At 34.7% G+C, this 20,834-nt stretch overlaps 1 protein-coding gene across 1 annotated transcript; it reads left to right on the top strand.

Moving 5' to 3' along the window:
- Nucleotides 2,663–20,280, top strand: LOC109346487 (callose synthase 3-like). The gene is made up of 42 exons (XM_019586070.1): nucleotides 2,663–2,884; nucleotides 3,463–3,563; nucleotides 3,889–4,013; nucleotides 4,100–4,193; nucleotides 4,340–4,450; nucleotides 4,543–4,659; nucleotides 4,755–4,847; nucleotides 5,840–5,931; nucleotides 6,160–6,286; nucleotides 6,576–6,713; nucleotides 6,898–6,974; nucleotides 7,054–7,147; nucleotides 7,921–8,043; nucleotides 8,161–8,278; nucleotides 9,382–9,719; nucleotides 9,846–9,898; nucleotides 9,991–10,051; nucleotides 10,638–10,719; nucleotides 10,794–10,843; nucleotides 10,919–11,005; nucleotides 12,058–12,192; nucleotides 12,474–12,568; nucleotides 12,678–12,762; nucleotides 12,863–13,023; nucleotides 13,134–13,257; nucleotides 13,348–13,448; nucleotides 13,538–13,670; nucleotides 13,758–13,909; nucleotides 14,410–14,519; nucleotides 14,621–14,752; nucleotides 15,311–15,379; nucleotides 15,542–15,728; nucleotides 15,814–15,970; nucleotides 16,621–16,740; nucleotides 16,818–16,936; nucleotides 17,065–17,148; nucleotides 17,796–17,908; nucleotides 17,992–18,221; nucleotides 18,308–19,105; nucleotides 19,204–19,254; nucleotides 19,513–19,698; nucleotides 19,905–20,280. Exons 1-42 carry the CDS (start codon nucleotides 2,728–2,730, stop codon nucleotides 20,151–20,153), a joined length of 5,829 nt encoding a protein of 1,942 aa, XP_019441615.1. The 5' UTR covers nucleotides 2,663–2,727; the 3' UTR covers nucleotides 20,154–20,280.

Raw genomic sequence — 20,834 nt, 5'->3', positions numbered from 1 at the left:
GCTCCATCTATTCCAATTTTTGCCATCGAGGATAGGTAGGCTAGATGGAAAGCTTGTGCTTGTGTGCCCCATTCAAGAAAAGACGAAGAAAGAAATTGGAGAGGATAAAGTGCCTTGGATCTCACTTGAGCTCTTGATACAATTTGTTGGAGAAGCTTAATTTTTCATCTTGTCGTGAAAAAGAAGATTGAGGAAGAAGAAGAATGAAGAGAAAAATAGTGAGGTTGAGATTGAGAGAAGAAGATTAGAATTAGAGAAAATAGTAGATTAGATATAAGAGAATGATTATAAGAATTCAACAATGATTCATGTATTGATTATTCAATCAATATGACACACAAGCTATTTATAGTACGCTTATGCTTAACTAACTAAACTAACTTTTGAAACTTGCCAATTATAGAAACCAACTAACTAACTATTCCTAACAATGTGATCCATTAGAGTTTACTATAAGCTTTAAATTAGTGGCTTGAAAAAGTCAAGGATAAAATGAGAGGTGGTGAATGTTGTAATGCAGAAAAAACAACCTACATATGACAATATTTTAAAGCATATATAAATAACAATATCTAGCAAGAAAGAAGAATCACTATTCAAATTATTATGAGTCCAACAACAATCAAGCCTTAGTCTTACAAGGTGGGGTCGACTATATTGATTGAACGACAAATTAAAATTATGGAACAACAATTTACACATTCGGGACAACCTTACACTATGAATGTAGGTAGTGATCAATTTCACCAATAATTAAAGTTTAAGGAGTAATTTTAAATTGTGTGTATGTAGAGACTAATTTCACCGATAGTTAAAGTGTAAAGAGTAATTAGAAGAAAAAATAGTTTACGATATCTCATTGCAAAACATGTAAGTTCAAGAGGATTTTATGAACTTTTTCGTGTATTATTAGAATAGTAAACAAAGTATATGATAGGAGAGTAAAATTAGTATTACTAATTGATTATCAAAAGATTGTCTGGAACTTAAAATTATTTTTAACAAATTGAATTTGAAAATGTGAAACATGGTAAATAAATGATTTGTTCAAAATAGTAATATTTGCAAATAAAATTGTAATTTATTATAAAACATGCTAAATAAATATTTGTTAAAAGAAACTTTTATAGCAATCTTTAAAATTCACAATATTATATGAGAATAAACATTGTTTAATAAAATGTTATGAAGAAACTAAAATATATGTTACATGGGCAAGAGCATTGTCTTAGATGACATATGTCAATTGGTTTGAATATGTGTAAAAAATAATGTTAAAAACATCACTAATAATAACAAATTAAATAAAGTTTGGGTTCAATTTGTAGAAGTAGGAATCGAGAAAAAACATTCACAAAACAAAGAGGAGGCTTGGGAATCACCCAAAATGTACTTGGTGAAAGTAACTTCCTCATTTGTCAACCGAGATAAAACTCCATTATCATATTAAATTTTTTATACTATTAAATGGATTCCTTTATTCTTTTGAGTCAGAAACTAATTCCTTTCGGATTTCATGACAATCTCTCCTAACAAATATAGTATACACGAATTGAAATTTTAACCTTTTAATCATTCTGATAATTTAATAAAATCTTATACTATTAAACTAACATCTTGTTATCGATTACAATGGACTATAGACATTAGGAGATAAAAACGTCTAATTAAATTAACATTAAAAAGGTGAGTGTATTTATTCCTAATAATGAATTGAATATCACATAAAAGCCGTTAGTCACTATTTGAAATTCGAATAAGGAGAAATGGAATGGCAGAAGCGTGATTGAGAGCAATATAATGTTCCTTTTCCAAAAAGATCCGGTCCTACTTTCTGACCTGGCTTTGACGGAATAATTAATGAAATGTACGTTTTTGTGCTGCTTCATTTCCGCAACTCCAACCAACATTTGTAACTTCCTCTTCACACACACTCTCCTACTTTCACCACAACTCTTTTCTCTCTTTCTCTGCTCTTCTAACCTTTCTTCCTCTGCAACTGTGCTCACATTATAGTTTTTCATGCAAGCCTTTTTTTCTTCTTCTTTTATATTTTATTTCATGAAATCAGAGATTTAGCTTCGGCAATGACTAACTTGGGAACTTTCGCACCCATATCAACTGCATTAGCATTATTAGTCATTGGATTGAGTAGTCTTTAATTTCATCCGTCAAATTTGTTAGAGGCCACTGAAATTTTCTAGAAGTCGTGATGTCACTCTATGACTTCTATGAGGAATATGGATAAAGTATAATAGTCGGTTTGCTAAAGTCTGACTTCTAGCTAACGATTTTAAACACTTTGATAAGTTGGATTGTCAAACACCGACTTTTGTACAACATTTTTTTTTACGATATAGAAGTTATTAAAGAGTATCACCACTTCTACACATTAAAAAAATCACATTACAAGTCTCGAAAGGACATAACGACTTCTACACAATAAAAAAAAATCACACGTAGAAATCGTGAAAGGGTTATACAACTTCTGCGTAAAAAAGCCATAAGAACAGAAGTCGTTAAAGGGTAAAGGGTATCGCAACTTTATATAGAAAGTTATAGAAGTCGACATGACTGATGATCAGTTTGCATGGATGTGAACTGCCTAAATTAGCCTTTAGCTTGACCTTTATGTTTCTGTTTGTTTTGTCTTATTATTGTTCATTCATTGTTGCAGCTTTGGGTGAATTATAAAGAAAGAAACGGAAAGGGAAGAGGGTTTTTGCAATGTCGCAGAGAAGGATCACACGGACGCAAACTGCTGGTAATCTCGGAGAAGCAATATTTGACAGTGAGATCGTGCCTTCGTCTCTTGTCGAAATTGCACCCATTCTTCGTGTTGCTAATGAGGTTGACAAGACTCACCCTAGAGTTTCTTATCTATGTAAGTTCCTTTTATATTTTTCTCATTTTAACAACATTTTTCTTCTGTTTTTTTTTGCTTTAACTGTTTGGTTATGTGGATTAGTAGTTATTCACTGTTATAATGCAAGCTACAGTATTATCAGTATCCACATTGGCTTATGCTTATGTTTGGCACAACTAGTTGAATAGCTTGCTGATCAATCAGACTTATCAAATCATGAGTTCTAACTCAGTTTCTTTTAACGTCCATCGCCAAACAAGCTACTTATCTATTATGTGTTTGGTAATTTCATGCAGTGACTTGTAACTCAATCAACTAGTTTCTTTCACCAAAAGTAATTTAGTTGTTTGTGTTTGGAACAGATACTTATTGATAGTTTACTATCAACAATTCCAAAGTTCTCTTTAAACACCTCAATTAACATTGTAGACAATTATTTGTATATTTCAATTTTTATCTTCCATCACATGCACACTTTTTAAAGAACATACAAAAGGAAAAAGGTCCCTATTTTGATTGCTCATGAAACATTGCTCTTAATTATTGGTTCTTGAGCGTATTTCTATTTTTGAGGGATGTATATTTTGCTTTTGTAGGTCGTTTTTATGCATTTGAAAAAGCTCATAGGTTGGACCCTACTTCAAGTGGCCGTGGTGTTCGCCAATTTAAAACTGCCCTTCTTCAGCGTCTGGAACGAGTAAGCAATTAAAAAGCATCTTTTTACAAGATACACTTATTATGTTCCTTTACTCATAACCTTTTGTAGTTTTGCTCCTTTCCCTTCACACTACTGAATAGAAAATAAGATTACAAGTTTTGTTCCCTTCCTCCATAATGTGAATGGTAAAATCAAGTTGAATTCAAACTGTTAAGGAGTCCTGAACAGCTTACTTACAAGCATTTCTGCTGTTATGTAGAATGAGTGATTGCCTCTAACAAGATTTAGAGGCAATGACCTCAATGTTAGTTTAGTCATGTTAATTCTTTGTGTATTTTTATCAACTTCTTCCTTTTTCTGTTAGGAAAATGATCCAACATTGAAAGGAAGGGTAAAGAAAAGTGACGCCCGTGAGATGCAGAGTTTTTACCAGCATTACTACAAGAAATATATCCAAGCTTTGCAAAATGCTGCTGATAAAGCTGATCGGTATGTTGTTTAGATAATGTACAACATGATATGTTCTCTGCCGATTTATCGTGTGACTAGAAATGAGTTTGTCTTCTTGCTTTCAGTGCACAACTCACCAAGGCATACCAGACTGCTAATGTCCTTTTTGAAGTTTTGAAGGCAGTTAACATGACCCAATCTGTGGAAGTTGATCGTGAGGTTATTTTTCTGTAGCTCCTAATAATTCATCTCCCTATGTGGACGTTTATCCATATGTTATAAAGTTGATAATCGAACTTGTTTCATAGTTTTGATTATCAATGGTGTTTATGCTTATGATTGAGTGACCATTGATATTGTGATAGATTTTAGAAACTCAACATAAAGTTGCTGAAAAAACAGAGATCTTAGTTCCTTACAATATTCTTCCTCTCGATCCCGATAGTGCAAATCAGGCAATAATGAGATTTCCTGAGGTATGATCTCTAGTTTCATATGTTCGAAATTCTGTTCAACATACATTTTTCTTCCACTTTTAATGAAAAATCTTAATCATCACACTCCACAGATCCAAGCTGCTGTATTTGCTCTTCGAAACACAAGGGGTCTTACCTGGCCTAAGGATCACAAGAAAAAAAAAGATGAAGACATTCTGGATTGGCTTGGGTTAATGTTTGGGTTTCAGGTAAATTACAATGTCGAACCGACAATCTTTTAATGGCTTCCATTCTTGTATTATTTTAGCATTACCCAACATGTTTTCTTTACTAAAAAACACAGAAGCACAACATAGCAAATCAGAGAGAGCATTTGATCTTATTGCTTGCAAATGTGCACATAAGACAATTTCCTAAGCCTGATCAACAGCCAAAGGTCAGCTTTATATAGTTTTTTTTTACCATATTTCAATTAAATTTCTGTACAGAAAATGCACAAACGTGAATGCTAATTCTACTTTAAACTTTCTGTACAAAATACTTTTTTCTTTTCTGCTGCTTTGGACTGTGGGGGAAGCATTTGACATCAATGAATTCAATTTCTAGTGTTACAATTAGCTTATGAAACAAGAAACCATGAAACCAAGAAACAATGACAGAAAGAAATTAAGAAACCAAGAAACAATGACAGAAAGAAATTAAGAAACCAAGAAAGAAGCCAAGAACGAAAGAAACAAAAAAAAAGGTCTTACCAGGAGTCGAACTTATAAACCAATAAATCAAGAAAGAAAGAAATTAAGAAACCAGAAAGAAATTAAGAAAGAAGGAAACCAGTAAATCAACTAAGAAACAAGTAACCAAGAAACAAGAAACCAAGACCCAGGAAACCAAGGATCCAAGACCCAGGAACCAAGGATCCAAGAGCCAAGAAACCAAGAACCAAAAACCAAGACACCAAGAAACAAGAACCAAGACACCAAGAAACAAGAACCAAGACACCAAGAACCAGGAAAACCAGCAAAGAAAGAAACCTCGCTGTATGCAAAGTCCAGAGTGCTAACCACTACACCATATAACCACATTAGATGTATCGTCGGTCTTTGGATTATCATAGCTGGTTCTTATCCTTTCAGTTTAGGGATTAGATAGTTAACTTCATGTATAAATATTGTACCTAGTTAACCACATTAAATATTAAAACATTTTTTTAACCTGCTATAAATGGTTTCCTTGCTGCATGTCATGTTTAAGGGGTTTAAAAGCTATGCACCATATCCATGTTGCACCTGTATACTCCATTTTAGTGGCAATGCATATTCATCTTGGAATCATATACTTGACTAATCCTTTTCTTCAACTTTTGATGTTATATAAGAAATTAATATGTTGGTAAATCTGCTTGTGACTTGTCGCATATTATTTGCTTAGTTGGACGAGCGTGCACTGACAGCTGTGATGAAGAAACTTTTTAAGAATTACAAGAAGTGGTGCAAATATTTGGGTCGGAAGAGTAGCCTTTGGTGAGAAGACAATATCCTCATTCTTTTGCTAACTCGGAGAGATCTTTGTTTAGCTACAAATGGGGAGAAGAAACATTATAAACCCGCTTATCTATTTTAGTTGTACAGTTTCCCCCGATACTCTATAATGCTAAATCAGCATATTAGCTCTTAAACTTAGTTCTAACTTCTAATTCTGAATCTAGGTTGTTATTTTCCTTGGCTTTACCTCGTGGATGCTTATTGCAGGTTACCAACCATACAGCAAGAAGTGCAGCAGCGTAAATTACTATATATGGGTTTGTATCTTCTAATATGGGGTGAAGCTGCCAACTTAAGATTCATGTCAGAATGCCTTTGCTATATCTATCACCATGTAAGCTTTGTAATTTAAATCAACCTATGTTTATTTACCCTTCCAGCTTCCAAGATTGCATTTTATAGATGGGTAAGTGCCTAGTGGAAATGTTTAAGAGTAAAAAGTGTTATTTTGTTTTCAATGATCAAAAGCTTGAAGCTGTTAGGCAGAGGCCAAAGAATGAATATATATCTAACATTCTGATCTCTAATATATACATTTCTTCCTGTGATTTTGGGGTTTGCTGACATTGTCTGTAGTTGAATATTGACATGCTTTTGGATCTTTTTCATGGTTCCTCTCGTAGATGGCTTTTGAATTGTATGGTATGCTTGCTGGCAACGTTAGTCCAATGACAGGAGAAAATATCAAACCAGCCTATGGGGGTGATGAGGAGGCTTTCTTAAGGAAAGTTGTAACTCCAATATATGATGTGATTGCAAAGGTGCTTCCTACCATCTATTATTGTTTTGCTTCCTTGTATTATGCTTGTGAAAACACACAACACGCAATGTAATTCATACTATTGGTACTTTGTATTCAGTCCCACATTGGGTGGTTTTTGAATGAAGTTAGACCTAGTTATTCTAATAATATATCATAAAACGTTGATAACTATTTCTCAACAGGAAGCTGAATGGAGCAAAAAAGGGAGTTCAAAGCATTCACAATGGAGGAACTATGATGATTTAAACGAATATTTCTGGTATATTTAGCAACTTTTAAATTTTTACCCTTTCATGTTTATCATATTTGACTGGTTGTTAATTTTTAATGAATTGTAGGTCAGTCGATTGCTTTCGGCTAGGTTGGCCAATGCGTGCTGATGCTGATTTCTTTTGCCTGCCAATTGAGCAGCTAATTTTTGATAAATCTAATGTAATCATTATGATCTCTCATTCTAAGCAGCAAAATTCTCACTATGATCTCTATTATAAGCATTTATTTTTTTCAATACAGTGTCATTGAATTTCCAGGGATTGTTCCATATCTGTGGGTAATTTGCAGATAGTTTTTTCCACTCAATATGCGTCAGAGCATCGTACAACAATCATTTCCCATTTGGATGTAGTGTGACTAAGGGCTTACATCTCATTGAGAAATGATCTCTTTTTCCCATGTCCATGTTTCAAGATAGAAATGTGTTCATGGTAGCATGATAGATGTCATGAAATTAATGATCACTGAGAAAATGTGAGAAAGAGAAAGAGAAAGAGAAAGAAAGTGATGGAAAATGTTGAGAGAAAGAGGTATAAGATGAATGTGACAATCATTAGCTGAATCTAAGATCTGAAACTTGTCTCAACTCTTTTATATACAGTGTTCTAGAGCTGTCCAGAGTATCTGGTTGCTTAGCTCAGAACCTACTAACTGAATAGAACAGAATATAGTATACAAAATCACTATCGTGACAAACTAATTGTACAGGCAAGGAACTCAGCGTAGTTACATACTCTAATGGTTATGCCATGAGCTTTGACTCAAATGTCTGGCTGAAAATGGTAACCAAGTTTTAGTATGATACTGAATGTTGAATGATGTAAAATATGTGTTAATTCTCACTATCTTGTTCGAGTAAGTTCGGATAGTTTCTGCTGAAAGTTATATGCCCCACTGCATTTTTAAGCCTTGCTGAAAACTGGAACTTACAGGATAACAAGCCAACTAACAGGAACAAATGGGTTGGAAAAGTCAACTTTGTTGAGATAAGGTCATTTTGGCATGTTTTTAGAAGTTTTGACCGTATGTGGAGATTTTTCGTTCTGTGCTTACAGGTAATAAATATTTTCTGCATTGCGTTGCCCTTCTCCTTGATTCCTTTATCTGAGTAATTTCCCCTGTAGTGTCTTGCAAAATAAGATCCACTTCTGAAAGATCTACTTTGTCATTAGGCCATGATGATTGTTGCTTGGAATGGGTCTGGGGATCCAACTGCAATCCTTAATGGTGACGTTTTCAAGAAGGTGATGAGTGTGTTTATAACAGCTGCTGTATTGAAGTTCGGACAAGGTAGATAATAGCCATCTGTGATGGCACGTACATTGCTGTATAATGTTATTGAATATCCAAACTAATCCTTTTATATTTAGTTGATCGTGCATTATATTAATTTGGAACCACTTTGCAGCCATTACTTGATCATAATGCTTCTCTAACATGCAAGAGTAACAACTTTGAGGAAGACAGATCACAGATTTATTGAAAGTTTTCAGTTTACTATTTAACTAACCCATTTAAGAAGTTTCAAGTCGGTAAAATTTCTGCAGACAAAGTGAGAGTAGAGTAGCTGGCTGAAGTAATACTAGTAGTATTTACTTGTGGAGAAAATAGGAAGAAGTTAGCACTTTGGAGGATGGGAGAAAATCCTTTTTTGATTTTTAATGTCATAGAATGTTTAGAGATTCTTTTTCACCAGAAGACTTAGTTTGGGAAGAGTTATGTTTTTGGCATCACTGTGGTGCTCTGCGTATGGGTTTTTTGGTGGCATTTCTATGGTAGAATTGTAGAAGGATTAACATGCTTTGTTGTGTCGCTCTTCTTCCTAGCTTCACATAGTTGTTTTTCTTCCTTTTGATTCTTCGCTTGGATGTCTGATTCTCTTCTATTGCACTATTCTCTTATCCTCTAATGAAATTCTTGTTTTATGCAATTGTTTTTGGAAAAAGTCATAATTCGAGATAGCATATACTCAACTTAGTAAAAAGTAGAGATCCTTTCAGCTAAAAGTATTATCCACGGATTTTATTTGGGACTGGATTTGTGCCCAACTTTTGTATTTTGTAGTAATGATTACTTTATCGATATTTCTATATTTACTCTAGTTTAATGAGTGCTCTGTTGAAAAAATGTGCATGTTTATATTTAATTGTTCTTTTATCTTATGCAAATAGGATTATCTTGTTAATCAGGGTGAGAACTGAATATCTAATTGAAACAAGTAGTGTTATGTTCTAACTAAAAGAACCCAATGACTGCAAGCAGAGAATTTCCACAAAGTATCTTACTTTTTCTATGTGAAACCTATTCACTTTTAGGTTTTCTCTTGTGGAAACAATCTTGTTATTTCATAAAGTGGTGTAACTTAGGGATATATTTTTTTCCCTTGTTGGCAGCTATTATGGATGTGATCCTCAGTTGGAAAGCACAACGGACTATGTCAATGCATGTTAAGTTAAGATACATTTTGAAAGTTGTTTCAGCTGCAGCATGGGTGGTTGTTCTATCAGTTACTTATTCTTGTACTTGGCCTAATCCTCCTAAGTTTGCTAAAAGCATCCAAAGTTGGTTTGGAAGAAGCACTTCACGTTCACCTTCATTGTTTATTATGTTTGTTGCTTTGTACCTGTCACCAAATATGCTAGCTGCCCTATTGTTTCTGTTCCCATTTGTTCGACGTTTTCTTGAGAGGTCAAACTATAAGATTGTGATGCTAATGATGTGGTGGTCACAGGTAGGCGATACAGGAACCTTTTTCTCTATATCTTTTGGTTCAGTACACCAAACAATGATTCTTTTGTGTCATTGCAATTTAGATATACATATTCTAACTTCATGTTTTATTCTTTATATTTGGTAGCCCCGTCTCTATGTTGGTAGGGGAATGCATGAGAGCACATTATCCCTTTTCAAGTAAGCAATAGAGTATATAAAGTTTCTCTTTGTTGTGAATGCTGTAACTTTCGTAGGAGTTGATGTTAATATGTCATTGTTTATAATTTCAGGTACACAATATTTTGGGTCTTCCTTATATTTACCAAGTTAGTTTTCAGTTACTATATAGAGGTAATTCCATTTCTTTCTTTACTTTTTAGATGACTCTTAATTGCCTCTGCTTTTCTGGATTTACTTATACAATTTCACACAGTTGTGGAAATGAATATGTTCAACTGTTATTTATCCAAAAAAATGTTCAACTGTTTCCTTTTCATCTTAATCCTCCTTGTCTTGTTATTACTATATCGTTATTTGATTGTGGTTCTTGTATTTCCGATAAAATACCATCCTGAATTTGACTATAGTTTCAACCCCCTCATATAATAACTGGGGAATTTACTTGCTCTAATTCTTTGTTTGCTGCTATTGATAAAATCTCTGTTGTGTCTACAAAAGCTGCCACTGTGTCTGTCTGTCACTGTGTCTATATCTTGCAATATTATTACCATAGATCAAACCTCACGGAGGACACCTACAAAAGCTACGCTACTTAAGCTATCTTTGTTTTTATAAAAGAATCGATTAATTTTAGTTGTTTTGTTGTCTGTATAATATATATAAAAGTGCATTATCAATTCTATCCCCGTTTCCTTAATATAATCAAATATTTTACTTTTGAAGTTGTAACACTCTGTATCTTTCATTCTTATCATAGATAAGACCTCTGGTTGGACCCACAAAAGCGATAATGAGTGTTAAAATCACAGCTTTTCAGTGGCATGAATTCTTTCCCCATGGTAGTAAACTTGAACAATGTTTTCATATCATTTTGTTTGTCTACAAATGAATCTATAAGTTTTGTGCTTTGTAGCTCGAAACAATATTGGTGTTGTAGTTGCACTCTGGACTCCAATTATTCTGGTATGTATTTATAGTGTACCTGGTTTGATTACTCTTTCAATATATGTCGCTTAGTTATCTAACTCCTTTTTTAAGGTATACTTCATGGATACCCAAATATGGTATGCCATATTCTCCACTTTGGTAGGTGGTATTTATGGGGCATTCCGTCGCCTTGGAGAGGTTAGTAGACTGCCCACTCCTACATTTTCTTTTGTAATTTTTTTGAGATCTTCAGTTTTTGTTGTTTATTATGTTTTGGATATATGATGGTGGAAAATCTGAAAAAGCATGAATGATTTTTTCTATAATAGATATGCTTGCTTATTCGTACTACTTCCTTCCCCGGCCCCTTCCCCCAGTTGTTGGGCAGTTCTCCAAGCATTTCTGTTTTGCTTGGCATAAACATGTAACTTGCTGCAACTTACATTCTTCTGCAGCATTTAATTTTATTAAAATCAATTTAAGTTTCCTTCCAATGGACTTCCTTTTCTGTTTGGTGGAGACTTCCTTTGTTTTGCTTCTGTGCTCTGTATTTGAGATGTTTGTGTAGTGTTGTATATATATTTTCCCAATGTGGTAGAACTGGAGTTTATTGTGCTCTATAATTGTGATATAGGAAGATCTTGTCCTAGTGTCATTTGCCTGCTTTCATATTCCGATCTTCACATAATATTTGGGTATCAAATTCCTTCTTTACGGAATAGTGATCTTGTCATGCATGCAAAAAATATTTCCCTGGATTTGTATATGAGGAATCGAATAATACTTTTAAATAGTATTTTCCTTCTATTTCCACTAACATTTTCCTATGGTTAGTTTCATTTATGGTGCACGGTAATCTAAAGTAGTTCAACATTGTTTTATTAGCTTTATTGGTCTTAACATGCTGCCAGGTGATGATGCCGATGATTATTCTTTTATGTATAATTAGACTTCATTATTCAGTATTTATGGTTTATGTATTTGTATTTTTGGATATTAGAACATATTTGTTTAGTCTTGGGATAACTTTTTCTTCTTTATGTATTCTAGTTTGTGTTGCTTAAACCTCAAATTTGGTTTTCGCATTCTGGTAGGATTAAGGCTGTTGAGTTTCAGAAATTTCAACTTTATGAGTGAATTATTTATCAAGGAATTTATGTTTTTGGGATTTTTCCCTCTTTCCCTGCTCAACTTCTATCTGGTATTCTTTCGCAAACCTTGACAATAATTGTATTGTTTTCTGGTTCCAGATAAGGACACTAGGAATGCTTAGATCTCGTTTTGAATCATTGCCTGGTGCCTTCAATGCCTGTTTGATCCCAGAGGAAAAGATTGAGCCTAGGAAAAAGGGATTTAAAGCTACTTTCTCTCATGGATTTGACCAGGTTAATTATTTTTCCATCATTTTCTTGAGCTTGTTATAGAAAGTTATAGTAATTTTACTTATAACTATCACATGGATCCGTGATTCACGAGTCTAGGTTCTTATGCCTAGACCACTCCCAGACAATCTAGGTACTCTGTCTGTCAATTGTGTCAGAGATTGCAGAATTGCAGTTTGCCTTCTTTTTCTCAGCATTCACACTGACCATAAGATGTGCATAGAAACTCGGTGAGAAACGAGCATTTTAACTTCTAATAACACCACTGTGGTTTATTGATACAGGTCCCATCTAACAAAGGTAAAGAAGCTGCAAGATTTGCACAACTTTGGAACCAGATAATAACTAGTTTTAGAGAGGAAGATCTTATCAGTAATAGGTAATCTGTGTGATACATTTATTTTTTTGATTCTTGATCTTGTGTCTCTAGATAGAGGACTGTTTTTTGTTTGTTTAAAGAAGTGTAATGAGGTGGTTATACTATTCAGGGAAATGGACCTTTTGCTTGTACCTTATTGGGCAGATCGGGAGTTGGACCTTATACAGTGGCCGCCATTTCTACTTGCTAGCAAGGTTTGTTGAGTTCTTCTTGAAACTTTGCCGCCTTCATGTCCATTTAGTAAGTCAACAAGGCAAGACATAAGCATTTGGCAATTCTGTATGTGCTCCACAGATTCCCATAGCGTTGGATATGGCTAAGGACAGCAATGGAAAGGATCGAGAGCTTAGAAAAAGAATTGAAATGGACAGCTATATGTCTTGTGCGGTTCGGGAGTGCTACGCTTCACTTAAGAGCATTATTAAATGCCTTGTTCAAGGGGACCGTGAAATACAGTAAGTCTCTCAAAGCAGTATAATGTGATTGTTTATGTAACAGTACTTTCTGAATGTTTCTTTGTTTATCTAAAACTAACTTTCAACTTCGTTGGCCCCTTTCATTTCAGGGTTATAGAATACATTTTTTCTGATGTAGACAGACATGTAGAAGCAGGTGACCTAATACGTCAATTCAGACTGAGTGCACTTCCTAGCCTCTATGCGCAGTTTGTTGAGCTAATCAAATATTTGGTACTGTTTGAACACCCTTATGAAGTGGAGTATATTTTTGGGTTGTATTCAGAAGCTTGCCATAAGTTATCCAGCTTTTATTTATTGCAGTTAGACAATAAGGATGAAGACAGGGACCGAGTCGTGATTCTATTCCAGGACATGCTGGAGGTGGTGACGAGAGATATAATGATGGAGGATCATATATTCAGGTAATGGTACATTATTTTAGATGTCTCTAAATCTGCAAAGGGCATCTTCTTCCTTCCTTAATTATTATTGCATCATTTTGCTTCAGTAGTTTGGTAGATCCAATCTACGGTGGATCTGTACATGAGGGGATGCTTCGCCTTGAAGCACAACACCAGTTATTCGCATCTGAAGGGGCTATCAGGTTTCCTATTGAACCAGTTACAGAAGCTTGGACGGAGAAGGTTTGCTACTTAAAGGAATTATTCTACTGAGAATTTGAATTGTGAAGTGCATGTGATGACCAGATTGCATCATGTTCACATTTGTAGATTAAGCGGCTTTACTTGCTGCTAACGACTAAAGAGTCTGCAATGGATGTGCCATCTAACTTAGAAGCCAAAAGGCGGATTTCCTTTTTCTCAAATTCGCTGTTTATGGATATGCCTACAGCACCCAAAGTTCGCAATATGCTTTCATTCTCGTAAGATTTATTCTATTCATATGTTTCACACATTTTTATGTTGAAGCTTGTGAACCTTAAGTTATGCTAGCTGCGACCTTCCTTCCAAAACGCATTTTGCACTGTATGGGATCGATTCCTTTCTATGCAATCTTGTTTATTGAAGAGTCAAGCTATGTAATATATATTTTTTCTCACAGCATATACATACTTTATTTTTTCTTAAGCTTGTAATCACAAGTGAAGCATTTAAAAGATTTTAAATTGATCAAGTACCTAGATGACAAGTTTTAGTTGGTGTATTTTATGAACTACTGTAATATTGTCGAAAGCAAGACTAATATTGTCTGGCTGAATGCGGTAGTAATTAGTCCTAGTAGCATGAAATTCTATATTTAATGGGTATATGAATTTATGAAATGAGACTTTCTTTTCTAGAAAAAATATTAAATCCTTATCATTTGAGGGGCATGTAGATTTTAGATCTTTGTTTTTTATTTTTTGCAACATGGACTTTGCAGGGTTTTAACACCATACTACACAGAAGAGGTTCTCTTTTCCTTGCATGAATTGGAATCACCCAATGAAGATGGAGTTTCAATACTCTTCTACTTGCAAAAGATATTTCCAGGTTCACTCTTACCCACAAATCACTAAGTTGCATAAATGTTAAAGTTCAAGGGATGAGTATCAATGCATTCTCTTGTTACTTGTTTGGAAATTGATGTACAGATGAGTGGAACAACTTTCTTCAGAGAGTGAATTGTTCCAGTGAGGAGGAACTTAAAGGGAATGAATCTGTTGAGTTGGAAGAAGAACTTCGTCATTGGGCATCATATAGGGGCCAAACTTTGACTAGAACTGGTTCTTTCTCTCCCTCTGTCTCTCTGTCACACACATAGACACATGTTTTTTTATAGAAAAATAAATTCATTAAGAATGAAGAGGATTATAAGATAGGGGATATAATATCCTCCACTGAAATGCACTCACAATAGGAAGTTCTTTGACTTGGGTTCTTGAAATAAGAACCATATGCATGGTTCTTCCTTGTTGCAGCGCTTGCTTCTTCACAGTTTTAGGAATGGGTTAAGAGCCATTTCTTATGTAAGAACCGTTTCTTTAAAAAATGTAGTGTAGGTTGAGAGAAAAGTGTGTAAAATGAGTTTGAGGCAGGTTTTAGGTTCCATTTACGAAATTTCTTGGATTTTCTGGAATAGAGTAACATATTAGTTGGTTTCCTTAAATTATAGGGAAATGTGAAAGTTGTAAAAAGAATGTGCAGGGGACCTTTTTAATAAATTGTAGTGTTGTTCATGGTTGTGGATGCTCTAAGCTGCTATAAAATTATGTCTTATCCTCATAATGTCAATTCTGTTTTATTTATCACTACAATTTGTTGAAGTATTGATACTGATGCAGTAAGAGGCATGATGTACTACAGAAAAGCTTTGGAGCTCCAGGCTTTTCTTGATATGGCCAAAGATGAAGGTGAATGTTTCTTTGCTTGGGAATGATTATATGAAGTTTCATTAGTTTCATGTACTTTGGTCAAGAGTTTATTTTATTTTCATACGTTTGCTGTGATTAGTCGGTGAAACTTGTGTGTTGAAACTGAATTTTTTTAATGGATGAAATGTTATGAATGTGCAGATTTAATGGCAGGTTATAAAGCCATTGAAAATTCAGATGATCACTCCAGGGAGGAAAGCTCGTTGTGGACACAATGTCAAGCGGTAGCTGATATGAAATTCTCATATGTGGTATCATGCCAACAGTATGGGATTGACAAGCGATCTGGTGTTCCTCGCGCACAAGACATATTGAGACTTATGACTAGGCAAGTTTCCAAGCTTAATAATAATACTGGTCTTGATTTTTGTTGTACATATTAATTAATTGGTTCATATGTGTTCATTTGGCAGATATCCTTCACTTCGAGTTGCTTATATTGATGAGGTAGAGGAACCTAGCAAAGAGAGACCAAAAAAGATAAACAAGGTTTATTACTCTTGCTTAGTGAAGGCTATGCCAAAATCCACTAGTTCTGCTGACACTGAGCCTGTGCAATATTTGGACCAGGTATTTTGATTTTGATAAATGATGGTTGTACCTTTTTGCTACTAGTAATTTGTTATTGTCAAAAAAATATTTTATTGGGGAGGAAAGAGGGACAATTAAACCACAGTAGGATTCAAAATCCTTGAGAACAGGGAAGTTTATATGCTACAAGGAACAAGAAAACTAAAAATGTCGCAAAACTGCCAATCCCTCTTCATATCAGAGACATCAACTCCCTTGAAGCATTGGCGAACAAAACAATCAAACAACCTTACTACATAAGTTCACTTCACATAATTTATCAGCACAATTGTTTGTATCTCGGTGTCATGTTCCATTGTAACAAAAATTTGCTAGGTCTTAAAAAAGGGCGACCCACAGTATGAGACCCACAACGTTACCCCAACAAGCAAAAGAGGTTTCGGGGAAGTTTTTTAGTTCTTAACAAAGTAATATCTGATTCATCTGAGTTCACATTTGATAATTGGGGCTGGATTTGTTAGAATATATGGTAAAATGTGTTCATACATACCATTTGATTGTCTCTATCAGGCCATATATAAAATAAAGCTTCCTAGGCCAGATATTTTGGCTTTGTTAGAATATATGGTAAACTTGATGTGTAATTATGATGTCAATATTCATACATGCCATTTGATTGTCTCTGTCAGGTCATATATAAAATAAAGCTTCCTGGGCCAGCTATTTTGGGTGAGGGTAAGCCTGAAAATCAGAATCATGCCATAATGTTCACACGTGGTGAAGGCTTGCAGACAATTGATATGAACCAGGTATGCTACTTGTACTTATAGAGCAGAGAATTAAAGGTTTGATATCATGCTATGTGACTAAGTTGCCTCTTTTATAGGATAACTACATGGAAGAAGCTTTGAAAATGAGAAATTTGTTACAAGAATTCCTTAGGAAGCATGATGGTGTGAGGTACCCTAGTATTCTTGGACTCAGGGAGCATATATTTACTGGAAGGTAAAGCCGTTTAGTTCTCATATTTATGTTTTGTTTTTGTATATGCATTTTTCCCTTAAATATTTTTCTTTTACAACGAACTTTATAATTTCGTTGTCTCTGACTGTAGTTTTTCTCTGAGGTTTCAGTGTTTCTTCTCTTGCATGGTTCATGTCAAATCAAGAGACCAGTTTTGTGACAATTGGTCAGAGATTGTTGGCTAATCCACTTAGGTAAGTTCTCATTCTTGTTCTTAATGTTTATATATGTAATTATGTTCTTTTGTTAGGAATACAGGGCCTCTATTTCCATAGAAAAATGGAGTCTAAGTGAAGGAGACAAAAAAACCACATGGTTGGTCCTGGTGGGATGTGACTGCAGCACCATGCATAAACCTCAAGTCTAAGACATGGGCAGTGACCACTGGACAAAAGCCCCATTCATCCTCCCTGGATAACTTAGCATCCAAAATATTACTCTTTAGTACTTCCTCTCAGGTCTAAGCATAAATGTTAATCATTGCTAGTCTGTTTCAAACAATATTATACTGTTTTGACAGAGCTTTTCATAAAGAGTCTGCTAGTTCCTGCTGTCTAATACAAGTACACTATCATTCCCTGCTGAATCTATACAAGACTAAATGACCAAGTACATAAAATACAGACCAACTACTAAATTATCATTGCCGCTAAATGATCATCAATAAAAAATTCCATATGAATTTCAGAATAATTGGCATATTTACTTTTAGATGTATATTTTTCAGGTCTCCATTTTTTGGGCTTCACAAAATGTTTTTTTCTCCTCTGGTATTTATTTTAAGGAACTTATTTTTTTTATGAAAACATATAATTTGCTTTCCATTTATATGCTCATGTAGGGTTCGCTTCCATTATGGTCATCCCGATGTCTTTGATAGGCTTTTTCACCTCACAAGAGGGGGTGTTAGCAAAGCATCCAAGGTTATCAATTTGAGTGAAGATATTTTTGCTGGTAAGTGATGTCCAATTTTCCCTCTTCTTTGCTTTGCACAGCTTGATCATTTTCTCATTTGAATTTTACTATGCGATTTGCAGGCTTTAACTCCACACTCCGTGAAGGAAATGTTACTCATCATGAGTACATACAAGTTGGGAAGGGGAGAGATGTAGGTCTCAATCAAATTTCTATGTTTGAAGCAAAGATAGCTAATGGCAATGGAGAGCAAACACTGAGTAGAGATGTATACCGACTTGGGCACCGCTTTGACTTCTTCAGAATGTTGTCTTGTTATTTCACCACAGTTGGATTCTACTTCAGTACTCTTGTATGTTACCACTAGAGTTAACTACTATTTATAGCTCTTATATCACAGGCCTCTTAACTTTTTTTTGCCTCTTATAACTTTGACAGATAACTGTTCTCACTGTATACATATTCCTCTATGGTCGCCTTTATCTCGTTCTTAGTGGGATTGAAGAAGGTTTGAGTACAAAGAAAGCCATTCGAGACAATAAGCCTCTTCAAGTTGCTCTCGCCTCTCAATCCTTTGTTCAAATTGGGTTTTTGATGTCTTTGCCCATGTTAATGGAAATTGGCTTAGAAAGGGGGTTCCGAACTGCGCTTAGTGAGTTCATATTAATGCAGTTGCAGCTTGCTCCAGTGTTCTTCACATTTTCACTTGGGACGAAGACTCATTATTACGGAAGGACATTGCTTCATGGAGGTGCAAAGTATAGACCTACCGGTCGAGGGTTTGTGGTTTTCCATGCTAAATTTGCTGACAACTATAGACTTTACTCCCGCAGCCACTTTGTGAAGGGTATTGAGCTCATGATTTTGCTAATTGTCTACCAAATCTTTTGCCATACTTATAGAAGTGGGGTTGGATATCTCATGATTACCGTATCAATGTGGTTTATGGTGGGTACCTGGCTTTATGCTCCCTTCTTGTTCAATCCTTCTGGATTTGAGTGGCAAAAGATTGTTGATGATTGGACTGATTGGAATAAATGGATTAGCATCCAAGGAGGTATAGGTGTACCACCTGAAAAAAGTTGGGAATCCTGGTGGGAGGAGGAACAGGAACATCTTCAATATTCAGGAATGCGTGGAATCATAGCCGAGATATTGTTATCTTTACGTTTTTTCATCTATCAGTATGGTCTTGTATATCACTTAAATTTTGTGAAGAAAACTAAAAGTTTTCTGGTAAGTCGTTACTCGTTACCTATGTTTTCTTTTTCTCTACTTATCTCACTTTTCTTGAGTTGGCAAATTGAGCAGATATCCTTTTCTATGCTATACAGGTCTATGGCATATCATGGTTGGTAATCTTTCTAATATTATTTGTCATGAAGGTTAGTAGTATGCTGCTTTGTATCATCTACGGCATGTTGAATTTGTTTCCTTAATGCATGATTTTTAAATTAAAACATTCCTGTTATAGATCATTGGCGGCAGGTTTGCGGTAGGGTTTTCTTATGTATAATTTAGCAATGAAGCAATAGACTTGTTCACTTTTTTGCCCATATAAACCATGTTAGAATCTGAACATTTCTTTCTTATTATGCATCAAGTCTCTGCTTTCTTTCTGATTTTCTTTTTCTATGTCTCAGACGGTATCTGTTGGGAGGCGGAGATTCAGTGCAGATTTCCAACTTGCGTTCCGAGTAATCAAGGGACTTATATTCTTAATTTTTTTCACGGTTCTAGCCATCTTGATTGCCCTTCCTCATATGACAATTCAAGACATTGTTGTCTGCACTCTTGCCTTCATGCCAACTGGTTGGGGAATGCTACAGGTGAATGCCCCCTTCCCTTTTTCCGCATCCTACGAAGTACTTTTCTATATCTTCGTCTACGAAAATGAGCAACAAGAGAGACTAAGCTTTTGGAAAAACTTGATGAGTCATATTAGTGAACGCACTTATATGCAACCAATCTCTTTCTGTATTCCCATTCCTTTTGTGTGAAATCATGTGGTAATTATTGTCATTCTACTCTGCAGATTGCACAAGCATTAAGGCCTATAGTACGCCGAGCAGGACTTTGGGGATCTGTGAAAACTCTTGCTCGCGGTTACGAGATTATAATGGGTCTGCTTTTGTTCATTCCTGTTGCGTTTCTTGCTTGGTTCCCATTTGTTTCAGAATTTCAGACCCGTATGCTTTTCAACCAAGCATTCAGCAGAGGCTTGCAAATCTCTCGAATTCTTGGTGGCCAAAGGAAGGGGCGTTATTCACGCAACAAGGAATAGTTTTTCTCTCTAACTTACTTCAGCATTCCATTACCTTCATTTTGTTGTAGCTTGACTAGGAACTAGGAATGGATAGAGCCTGGGATTAAATTTTGTTACACACATTTGATTATATAATTTATTAAGAAATTGTCGCATGCAACCTATTTCCAATGTGTTATATAATTTCATACAAACATATTTTATCATGGCAGTCAAATATATTTATAACTAGGAAAATCCACTTATAGCCAGCAATAGTTATGCTTTGTTTGGTTTATGAGAGAAAGTGAGAAGAAAGAAACATGTGAGAGAAAAAATAGAGAGAAAAAGATGAGAAAGGGAGTGAATTTTCATATTGTTTGGTAGAAAAGAAATGAAAGATAAAGAGAAGAGAATAAGAAATAGTGTTATGTTGTAAAAGACAAAAATACCCTTTAGTAATAAAGAATGGAGAAATATTATTATATTTTTAATAGTTCTAAAATCGAGTGTATCTATTATAATAACAAAATTATTTTATATTTAATTAATAATTTTTCAAAGTATTTAAAAATTATTTAATTATATGTATAATTAAATTATTTTTGTTCCACTTACAACTTTATATGGAATTCGTAGTATATAATATAATACTTGTAATGTCTTCATAAGTGGATTCAAAATGTACTCCAACTACTAATTCATTGTTGCATTGTACTA

Source organism: Lupinus angustifolius, chromosome LG04, assembly GCF_001865875.1.
Source record: "Lupinus angustifolius cultivar Tanjil chromosome LG04, LupAngTanjil_v1.0, whole genome shotgun sequence".
NCBI lineage: Eukaryota > Viridiplantae > Streptophyta > Magnoliopsida > Fabales > Fabaceae > Lupinus > Lupinus angustifolius.
This window is presented reverse-complemented; position numbering and strand designations above follow the sequence as displayed.